The 11,664-nt window shown below is 45.1% G+C and overlaps 1 protein-coding gene and 1 pseudogene across 1 annotated transcript; both read left to right on the top strand.

The window, feature by feature from the left end:
• The first annotated feature begins 578 nt into the window (after window positions 1-578).
• LOC123047640 (disease resistance protein RGA2-like) lies at window positions 579-7,618 on the top strand (annotated as a pseudogene).
• A 1,529-nt stretch (window positions 7,619-9,147) lies between these two features.
• On the top strand, window positions 9,148-10,792 carry LOC123039817 (noroxomaritidine synthase 2-like). Its single transcript, XM_044462820.1, has one exon. It carries the CDS (start codon window positions 9,162-9,164, stop codon window positions 10,695-10,697), a length of 1,536 nt encoding a protein of 511 aa, XP_044318755.1. The 5' UTR covers window positions 9,148-9,161; the 3' UTR covers window positions 10,698-10,792.
• Window positions 10,793-11,664: the final 872 nt, after the last annotated feature.

The following is an 11,664-nucleotide window of genomic DNA, read 5'->3' as shown; positions in this document are numbered from 1 at the left end:
GTACTCAGGGTAGCTTTTTCAGGTGTGACAAACATGGGGGTATTTTTTTTTGAGGAACAAACATGGGGTAGTTGACAGTATTGATTACTCCCTCCATCGTTTATCTAAGGCGAAATTACGAAATCTCTATATGGGGGAAGTTGGATGAAGTTTTGGAATATTATTCGGAATAACCTATTCAGAAAAGGGAACATATAGTAAAGAACAACAATTGTCCTCTCAATCTTGGATCTCAAATCGGCACGTGAACATTTTTGTGCATTTCCTAAGTAAATATTGTGGAACATAGTGAAACGTACAAACACACTAAAATGCAGTTATATATATCCGAATCAGAAAAAGTTTAGAACATCTTATAGTTTCAAACGGAGGGAGTACTTACTTGGGTTTTTTTTTTTGAACGAAGCTACTTATATTTGGTAGAGATTATAGTTTGTAGCAATGCAAGACATTTTGTGTGTGTGTGTGTGTACCCGCAAATAGTCATGGCACTGGAGTGGCCCAACCCAACATTCCTTCCAGCTCTGCTCTCTTCTCTGCTCCCGGCGACGGCGGCGATGGCAGCACGGAGGCACCGGATGGCGGGCAAGGGTGAAGGCACATCGCCTTGGGGCTGCTGTGCTCCACGGCCGGCATCGGCATGGCCTCTCCTCCGTCGCTGGTGCTGGAGCTGGAAGCAAGCGCCACCGGGTCAGGTGAGGTCAGGTCAGCTTCCATCCCTTACCGCCCGCATGCCCGCCATGTGCTTGTGCTTATGCTCGAGAGCCCGCCCTGTCATGTCACGATCGCAGCTCGCTTGCTTCGGTGCTCCGGCAGCAGCTACGGACGGATGCCATCCAACTTATATCATCCTGACTAGTCAAGGATTAGCGAATATGTTAGGACGGAGCAGAGAGAGAGTTCATTTGCGATGCCGGCACCTCCAGCTTTGCTTTCAGCCCAGCACAAGAAAAGGTCTGGGCCAGACTGCCCATTCCATGCTACTCTACTGTACCAACACGCCACCATCACAATCAACCAATGCTTCTCTTCTGTGGAAGCAATTTGGTGACTTCTCAAACCAACTTAACTTCAGGACTCTCTCGACGACTCAGCCCAACCCAACCCCCCTTTTGCAGCTAGCTAGGATCAGGCAGGCGGCAGCGGCATCCATCACCGGCGGACAGGTGCCAGCTGGTGCGCGCGCATCAAGGTATGTACTAGTGCACGCTCCTCTCCTTTAATTTGCAGCTACCAACATAAATCCTGTTTACCATCGATTTCCTTTTGATTCCTTGATGCAGGCGCCCTTGTCCATCCCTGCATCCGGCCACAGGATGGCCGAGACCGCCCTAGGCGCCGCACAATGGGTGGTGAGCAAGGCGCTAGCCCCCGTCGCGGATGGCGTGCTGGAGGCTTGGGCGGCCACCAGGACATTTGGCCTCAACATTCAGGCCCTCAAAACTGAACTGGAGAAGGTGCAGGCCACGCTCGAAATAGCTGCCACCAAGGAGCTCCCCGGGATGGCCACGGAGAAGATGCTGCAGAAGCTGTGGGACTCGGCGCACAATGCCGAGGACTTGCTGGACGAGCTGGACTACTTCCGCATCCACGACGAGCTCCACGGCACGTACGCCGCCGCCGACCAGCACGGCAACGATGTCCTCCGTGACCTCGCGTGTGATGCTCGCCACACCATCAAAGCTTTTGGCAAACTGGTCAACTGTTTCCCATGGCAGCATGCTGAGCTCCACCAGAGGTCACATGGCAATTCGTTCTCAGCATCACAAGCCAACCAGGAGGCCAGCAGATGCATGTCCAGCCTAGGTAAACTGCTCCTTTCCTCATGTTCCCCACATCCACATGTTCGTGGTGATGAAGATCATGGCAATATGCAAGAAACACCGATGCCTGAGTTTAACAAGGCTGATTTCTCCCAAAGGATGAAGGACACTGTAGAACAACTAAAGCTCATGCGTGATGATGTTAAGGATATTCTGCAGACTTTGGCCACAGAACTGTCCTAGACATTGCTCAGCGTCGTGCCACCACCACACCTCAGAGTGCAGAGCCCAAACTGTATGGGAGGGACCATGTCATGAATAATATCATACATGATATCACCGAGGGTCAATACTGTGACAAGGGTCTAACTGTGCTTCCGGTAATTGGTCCGGGGGGGATGGGGAAGACAACTATGATACAACACATATATAACAACCAACAAGTGCAGAATCATTTCTCAGTCAGGATTTGGATATGTGTGTCGTTCAATTTCAACCTGGGTAAGGTGCTAGAACAGATTAAAGAAGATACCCTTACGGTTGAAGGTGAGAATGAGTGTAGTACAACACAAGAGCTGATTGAACACAGATTGAAACACAAAAGATTCTTACTTGTATTGGATGATATATGGCAGTTTACTGATGTGGATGACTGGAAAAAACTATTGTTGATACTCGGCAAGTCACAAGAGAAGGGTTCCGTGATTCTAGTCACAACTCGGCAAAAAGAAATTTGTTGGTAGATTACTGAGGACAAACCCTAGTTTGGCTCATTGGAAAAGAGTGCTAAACAGCAAACAATGGGCGAAACAGTCCAATGGCATTATGCTTGCCTTGGAGCTTAGCTATGGCTTTCTCCCTTTCCATTTGCAACGGTGTTTTTCCTATTCTGCATTATTTCCTGAAGATTACCGTTTCAGAAGCCGTGAGCTCATCAGCCTATGGATCGGACTAGATATTTTGACACCTTCTGATCAAAACCCAACCTTTGAAGGCATAGGTCTGAGCATTTTGAATGATTTAGTCATCCATGGATTTTTCAGAGAATATAAAACTGATGGTGGTCTGCGGTATGTTATGCATGACCTACTGCATGAGTTGGCATTGAAGGTTGCATCACATGACTGTCTTCGTTTTCGTCTGCCCGATGTTGGATCGGTAGAAATTAAGCCATCCACCCGACACTTGTCTATAAGCATAGAGAACTTGGGTGAATATAATGGTAAAAAATTAAAGAGGGAATTGGAAAAACTGAAGACAAGATTGAAGGTTGAACATTTGCAAACACTGATGTTATTTGGAGCAATGGATGAAGGTTCTACTAAGATATTTGGTGATTTTCTCGGGGAAGCAAATGCTCTTCGTGTTCTTTATTTGCCCCTCCTGAAGTATCCTGTGGAGTCCATGGTACATCATTTTTCAGGACTTGTGCACCTACGATTCCTATGTATAGGGTGTTTACCAATTAACATCTCTAAATTTTATCATTTAAGGGTTCTAGAACTTAAGTCATGGTCTAGCAGTGGTCATTTTCCTGAAGACACGAGCAATCTTGCAAAATTGTGCCATTATTATACCCCAAGAGATGATAAGCTTCATTATGATATTTGTAATGTGGGAAAACTTCAGCTCTTGGAAAAGTTGAAGGTATTTCGGGTCAATAAAAAAAGTGAAGGATTTGAACCAAAGCAACTAGAGCCATTGACCAAGCTATGGGAGCTTGGAATCTACAACCTTGAGAAAATACATACAAAAAAAGAAGCAGCTCAAGCAAAACTGATTGGGAAAAAATACTTCAGGAGGTTAACATTGGATTGGGATAGTAAGCGATCTAGCGATGAGCCTGGTGTGGAAGCAATGGTTCTTGAGTGCCTTCGACCACATGAAAATCTTGAAGTGTTGTGCATTAGAGGGCACAGAGGCCCCACTTGTCCAACATGGCTGGGTGATGAGCTTGCTGTTGAAGCTCTACAATCTCTTCGTCTTGATGGTGTTTCTTGGAAGGTTTTCCCTTCTTTACGGAACATGGGGGATCTTTGTGAGCTTGAGATACAAGACTGCCCAGAATTCTCGTCCGTGATTCCCACCTCCTGGATTGAGAGTTTGCGTCGCGTCACGATTGAATGTGTCAAGCTACGAAAGAGGTTTGCATACTCAAAATCATCACATGGAGCACAACTGGAAATCATTGGATGGGGTGATATGCAAAGCTTAGACCAAGTGTTAGTTCTCGATAAAGAAACAGGTCTTGAGAAGCTGACACTTGAGAGATTCCCACCTTTGGAGTTGAAGCACCTTCTGATGCTAACCTCGCCGAAGACACTGATTCTAAGGCATTCAGCTGGTCTGGCTGGTCCACTAGGAGGAGGTCAGGGTGATGTGGAATGGCAGCTCCCTGTTGAGCACATGGAGATGTGCCACTTGAATGGTAATAGTTGGAATGAATTGACAGAGCTCTTCCCACACCTCCCAAAGCTCTCCAAATTGGAGATACGGGATTGTAAAAACCTAAAACAGCTGGTAGTACGGGTAGATCTGCGACAAACAGCATCAGAGATGGGGGTGATGGAGTGCTGCTCTTCCCAGCTCATCTCTGTAGAAATTGAAGTTCCTTTCCTGCCCAGAGCTGGTCCTGGTGGAGGATGGCTCCAAGCCTTGCGATCCCTCCAGAGATTAAGCATAAAGTATTGCCCAAAGTTTCTATCCGCCTTCTCGTTTTCCACTCACATTTTCCCTTCCTCCCTGCAATTCCTGGAGCTTACGAAATTAGAAGGGATGGGGACACTAGAGCCTCTCTCAAACCTTTCTTCTCTTACCAGATTAGTATTGGAATTTTGTGGAAAGGACCTGAAATGTCAGGGACTGCAGTCTCTCCTTACCGCCGCCGGCCAGCTCAAGGAATTGGAAGTCAGGGGCAGCCATAGATTCTTTGCTAATTGGGATCCAAATCCCAGACGGGCTTCCGAGGGTGTTGAAGGAGGAGAAGAGCAGCCAACACAGGTTGTTTCGTCCACGCTGCGGAAGCTTTGCACAGACGATGCAGCAGGACTCCTTGCTGCACCCATCTGCAGCTTCCTTTCTTCCTCTCTCACCAAGCTGAAACTTCATGGGTACGGGCCTGAAGGGATGGAGCGCTTCAGCAAGCAGCAAGAGGACGCCCTTCCGCTCCTCTCCTCCCTCCAGAAACTTGAGTTTAGGCATTTCCACCATCTTCAGCAAATCCCTGCTCTGCCGTCTCGTCATTGCCCAGCGATGGCCTCCACAAGTCACTGGAAAAGCTAGATGTCTGTGACTGCAGCGAGGTGCTAAAACGGCAGTGCAGGTGGATGTTGGGAACCATCCCCAAAATCACAAGAGGATGATCCAAGGTAACAAAAACATACTTTCTCGTGTTCTTCCATGTTGCCCTTTTCTTGCGACCCTTCTTAATAACGCTGCATTTATTCCCATCCAATGAGCAGGACAATGCCTTCGAGTTCCCTTGTACATTCTTCGAGTTCCCTTCGAGCCCTATAGTGCTCTGCTCTTTCCATACATACACACTTGCCACATGCATGACATGAGAGTTTGGAACTTGGCTCCTGCTGTACCATATTATTTATATCCATTTCCAGTTATATTCGCCACAAAAAGTTAAAATGAAATCCACTTATACTCCCGCCGTATCAGATTTATTCTCTTCTCAACAATAGTGAAAGTATTTCAGATTTATTTGTCAACGCCCCTTGTCTTTCCACAAGGCTAGAAAACCAACGTCACTAGCAGCTAATACCTTCTGCAAGTCTCTTTTCTTTTCTTCCTAGATGTAATTACCAACGTAACTTGTGATCATCACTTGTTTGGTTCTCTGTGCAGGTGTTCGTTCAATCTTGTAGGCTTCTTCATATTTGCATTTAAATTTGGGTTATTGTCATTTCATCAAGATGTGGTAGGTCTACTTGTGTAATTTGGGTTTCCCAATCAGAATTATGGAATAAATGAGAATATGAGTCAAGAACTGAAGAAATTCATATCAAGGTTATAAAATATTTTCATCCACTCTACGGTATTGTCAATACCAGGTGTTGATGCAGTCTAATTTCTGATGGCTTGCTGTTCAGGTGTTCTTGTGCTTCGATGGCTTTCTGCTACTGTGCTATCAGTACCACTTGTGTTTATATTTCTCCAAAGCTTGATGGTGTATCTGGAAAGTTCTCATGTGTTTTGCCACCGATAAGGTTTGTATTTTTGTATTAAGTCTACATTCTACTGATACAAGGTATCCAGTCTACAATCTGCTGATATACCAGGATAGTGTCTTTTAAGATTTCAGAAGATCTCTTCTTTCCAAGGGCTACTACATGTGACCACAGACTGGCAGAGCTGCACAGTAAGTTTATGAGTTGATCAGAATTTGTAATACTATGGCATCACACAATCGTTGTCTCTGTCTACTCTTTGGGTTTGCAGTTTTGAACTGTCCGAGACTAAAATTTGTAGTACTGTGTTTATTAGAATGTACAGTGCAATGGTACATGCTTATCTTTTTCAGCTCTAACTAGCTATTATTAGAGGGCAGGAGTTATGTCTCGAAATCCTTCACTAAATTGCTCACCATCACCATTGTGTGTTTTCAACGTTTCGTACAGCTCACTGTAAAAAAAAAAGCAGTACAACTGGTAAAATACATTTCATTTCATGGCATCAAAAATAGGCTACCAACCTGTGCTTCGGCAGGGCAATCATTCAGCGCAAGTCCCTGCCCAGTTTATCAGGACCTTATTCCCGTTATGTTGTTCTAGTAAAACACTTTTGCAAACTAAGCCTGGTCTGTGTCTGGCATTTCATTGTTCTCTGTTCATAAGTAATGAAATATAGTTTTTTAGTAAAAGTAATCAATCTGTTATGCTTTGCAGATATTATCAATCTGTTATATTGGTGAATCATTTCTGCATTTGAAGTGAAAATTGGATGCAGTCTGGGGAATTTGAAGCCTGCTCTCATTCTATTTTTCATTGGATGCAGTACACCAATCAGATTCCATTCTAAGCATAAATTTCTGCAGTTGTTCCCAATAGCATGCATCCCCCAAGGCACAGATCAAGTAGTTGTTGCAAGAAACATTTCGAAGGTGGCCCGTGCTGTGGCTGCCGCATTGTGCAAGAAAAATAGCACGGTCAGGCCTTGGCAGTTAATATTCAGATAGGCGATGCTTTTTGCACTAACTAACTAACTAAGAATCAACTACTCTCTGCAGGACTGGAGCCCCAAATACCGGAAGATGCAGCTGACAACTCGCACTGCAAAGGTAAGAAGGAGATTATGCTCTGAGTAGAGGGGCACTGTGTAACGTAATCAGCTAACAGAATGGCTGGTAAAAAATTACAGCTGTGAGTAATTGGACAAGGCTTAGATGCTGCTGAGATGTTGAGGGCACTGAAAGGAACCGGATCTATGATGCCGTGCTCACGGAGGTATGCAAGGACTGCTATACACATGTACTGCTTACTTTTACTCCCTCCGTTCCTAAATATTTGTCTTTCTAGAGATTTCAACAAGTGACTACATACAGAGCAAAATGAGTGAATCTACACTCTAAAATATGTCTATATACATCCGTATGTGGTAGTCTATTTGAAATCTCTAAAAAGGCAAATATTTAGGAATGGAGGGAGTATTCAGTAGTATTAGTACATCTCAGACTGTTCAGATTAGTATTTACACATTTCGCTTACTGCTGCTCTTCCAGATTAATGGTCAGCTTGTTCTTCCCAATTAACAAAGGAATGGTGCCCTCAAAGTGTTGCCCTTCAGCTCCCATTCCGCGCGCGCCTGCTTACTGGAGCGCGACAGATGTGCTACACCCGCTGCGCTGAAGATAAACCGCTCTTCCTTATTCACACAGTCATAATAATGCTGGGATTTGTGAACCGTTCTTCCTTATCCACGCTGCTGGTATATCTGAAGTCTGAAGCCTGTCGCCTTGTGGCACATAATATTCTGACCCTGATCTGCAGAACAATGCCAATTACTCTTACACATCTCCCTCCATGTCAAGAACCTGAAGAAATCGACACTTGTCGTGTTGTTAACTGAAGAAATCGACACTTCTCGTGCTGTTAACTAAATGAGATCGATGCGAGCAGTCGGTTGGCGCCAAACCGGGCGGGCTCATCGTCGACCATCTGATCTTCATGTAACGGCAACTTACGCTTGTACTGTATGAGAAAAAGGATTCTGAAGACTGGAGCTGTCGCTATTTGAATTACCTTTACTGTCTCCTTGTTCACCGGATTTACTTTCGCATTAAATTTAAGATTACCTTTCACTGGCTGTAAACCAAACCAGGATCTATCTGAGAGCCCTGTACCTGGTGTAAACCCTATCGGTCATGTCCTAGAAGGCGTAAGCGCGCATCCTTAATTTGCTATATTCCTTTGTTGCTGCTTTTCCTGGCAGATGTAACATGGAACGGTGGGTATCCGCCATTGGCAAAATAAACGGTCAGATTCTTCTTCTCAGCAAATAAATGGTCGGAGTGGCGAGCACGTCTGGTGTATGGCATTGCCGAAGGGCACGCCGAAGAAGCTCTGCTCAGGAAAGTGCGCAAAATGTGGAATTTTGTGGTTCAGTTTTCTGAAGACCACTTTGTCATTGAGAGCGATTCGGCGACTGTAATCATGAACATTTGGTCCGTGCTACAAGAAAAAAAGTAGCCAAAAAAACAAAATCTGATTTATGAAAACATGGGTCGTGCAATTTATTTATTTTTTGTGTGGACAATGCATCGTGATATATAATATAGCACATGAAGTTTCGTATCTATACTCTTTTTTAAGTAAAAAAACGCATATCTAGTTCGGTTTGCATTTGCAGGGGAATTCTGGTGCTCGTGGAGAAACATGAATCTTTGGTGCATGAACAAGTCAAATTGGAAATCCAAAGCATTATATGGCAGACTCGATTACGTACGCAATGTGCCCATGGTTTATTTCATCTCTTGCCTCGTACATGCACGTACGAATAGATGGCGTACGTGCCTTGTAATTTACTTCACCCAGCTAGGCACACAGTACTGCCGTTCAAATGAGAAAAATAAGTCAGGCCGAACAATTGAGAAAAATATAAGTCAGGGCCGTACAGATAAGAAAGTATAAGTCAGAAAACTGAACCACATTTTGAGCCCAATTAAGAGCTAGGTTAGGATTGATCTAATCTCGAATGAAACTTTATTCCAACTCGCCAAATCTTCTTATCGCAAAATCTGCCAACTGCCACCTGCTTTTGAGCCCAATTAAGTGTAGTTATGTTGACACTATTAGTACCAATAGACTGGGATATCATCAAGGGAACTTGTATATATATGAAGCCATAGCCATGTCCATTATAAAGGTAGCACCTCACACACTACTGCCAACAATGTCAATTATGTTCATTTCCATGCTACTTGTGCTACTTGTTCCCCTATACTTGTATCTCAAGGCTAGCAGTAGATCTAAGAACACATCAGTGTTTCCCACAAACTGGCCAATATTGCATATGTTCCCTTCCTTCATGGTCAATGTCCACAACTTGCATGACTATCTCACCATGGTCCTCGCCGGATTAGGCCACAACTTCAGGGCGCACGGCCCACCCGGGACCGGGATGCGGTTCTTCGTCACGTGCGACCCTGCTAATGTCCGGCACATCTTCACGACCAACTACACCAACTTCCCCAAGGGTGCTGAGTTCGCCGCAATTTTCGACATCATGGGTGGCAGCCTCTTCACCGTCGATGGTGAAGACGCTGCCGCCCAGCGTGGGAAATTGAAGAGCGTGCTCAGCAACCCGCGGATGATTGCCAGTACGGAGGCATGCTGCCGCAACAAGGTGGAGAACATCCTTCTCCCATTGCTCTCCTACATGGCGAGCATCGGCACTCCTTTTGACGTGCAAGAACTGATGTCAAGGTTTATGTTTGACCTGGCTACTATGTCTCTCTTTGGTGTGGATCCTGGCCTCCTATCATTAGACAAACCACCCATGGACGCCGTGGTCGCTCTGAACACAGTCATGGAGGTGGGATTTTTCAGGCACACCATGCCAGCTTCTTGCTGGAAATTAATGAGGTGGCTAAACATCGGCCCCGACAGAAAGCTCTCCACAGCGCACAAAGTGCTACGAAGGTTCCTCATGGAGTTGATGGAGAGGAGGAAGATGGAGATGATGGAGAGGAAGATCAGCACATGTCATGTTGGTAATGATGAGGAACAAGATGGTGTGGATATTATGTCTTCCTACCCAGACTACGTTGATGATGACTTATCCTATGCCAAGAACATTGGCTACATGCTCGCTGCAAGGGACACAATTGGAACGACCCTGACATGGGTTTTCTACAACCTCGCCCAGAAACCAAACATTGTGTCAATCATCCGGAGTGAACTCTCACCCATTGCATCATGCAAAGAAGCATCCGGTGTGGATACCATGATGATCTTTGAGCCGCATGAAACCAAATCTCCAATCTATCTGAGAGCCGTCTTGTACGAAACTCTTAGGTTGTACCCACCGGCACCTTTCGAGCGCAAGACGGTGGCCGCCAATGATATTATGCCGAGTGGCCATGAGGTGCGCACCGGTGACACCATCCTTATTTCTCTCTACTCCCTGGGGAGAATGGAGGGCGTGTGGGGTAATGATTGTCCCGACTATAACCATGATAGGTGGCTCTCGGAAGATGGAAACAATCTAAGGTACGTACCATCTCACAAGTTCTTGGCCTTCAACTCGGGCCCAAGGATATGCCTTGGGAAGGAAATTGCGGTTATGCAGATGAAGACCGTCATCGCCTCAATGTTGTGGAACTTTGATATGGAGGTGATGGAAGGGCAAAGCATCCAGCCCAAGCCATCTTGTATACTGGAGATGAAAAATGGGCTCATAGTTAAGCTAAAGAAGCGAGAGATGTAACATTAGATTCTGGTCTTATGTAAACGTACTTACGGACTACCCGAACAATTTTATGTTTCCCATAGCCACATTGTTATCGAATAATAAAGGGCTCTATGAATAAAAATGTATCTTTCTTTTACGAAAGAGAACAAACGTGTTGTCAATTATTACTCCGTGTATGAAACATGGTCCACGTATGAGACTACGTATGTGTTAGTACATTTCTATGGAATATAAACATTGATTGTATAGTTGCTTTATTCTATGAGTAACATACGTGAAGCGAGAGATGTGCTGCAGTTTAGGACTGCTCCGATAGCATCCAATTAGCTAGTCTCCTCGTGAGCGTGTTTATAATTAGCAAGCATGACCCCTACTAGACCATAACCCCTAGTAGCACAACCCTTTCTAGCCCAGTTATAGTCGCATCAGGGCCACACGGTTGCAGTGGGGTTGCAAGTCTAGTGGTGGACATGCAACTGCCTAACAATCTTCCTAGGTGCGCATGCGTCTGAGGTGAGACATGTCTAGTTGCATGCGGGCTGTGACACGTACATATGCGCATTGGGGGCGGACATTTAACTAATTGGCGCAAAAAACATTTTCGTTGTTATAGCTTAGGGTTTTGTTTTTGCGCTATGGAAATGAAAATAAAAGGAAAAAAACAAAGCTTCAAAGAATTAAAAATAAAATGTGGACTAAATCCTATTCAAAAGCATTGTGTGTGGGACTAAAAACACATGTATGATTCATTAACACGATGTAGGAGTGCTTACAGAAAAATAGAAATGGCACATCTAGAGAACCAAAACAAAAAAGCGGTTAAAACCCCAAAAAGCACACATGGCCCACCTACAACTTTTTGGGCTCGCTACTTCGCCAGAGATGTAGTCCATCGGTAGTGGTGCCGCGAAGATAGCGCATAATCCGTTTGGCGAGTGCAAGGTGAGAGTCATGCGGATCGTGCATCTCCAAGCAGCGCTAT

The sequence above is a fragment of the Triticum aestivum genome, chromosome 2B (genome assembly GCF_018294505.1).
Source record: "Triticum aestivum cultivar Chinese Spring chromosome 2B, IWGSC CS RefSeq v2.1, whole genome shotgun sequence".
NCBI classification, from domain to species: domain Eukaryota; kingdom Viridiplantae; phylum Streptophyta; class Magnoliopsida; order Poales; family Poaceae; genus Triticum; species Triticum aestivum.
The sequence above is the reverse complement of the archived record's forward strand: the minus strand, read 5'-3'. Positions and strand labels throughout refer to the sequence as shown.

Excerpts from the sequence above, each read along its gene's own strand:
- LOC123039817 (XM_044462820.1), top strand. The coding sequence starts at position 9,162 with ATGTCAATTATGTTCATTTCCATGCTACTTGTGCTACTTGTTCCCCTA.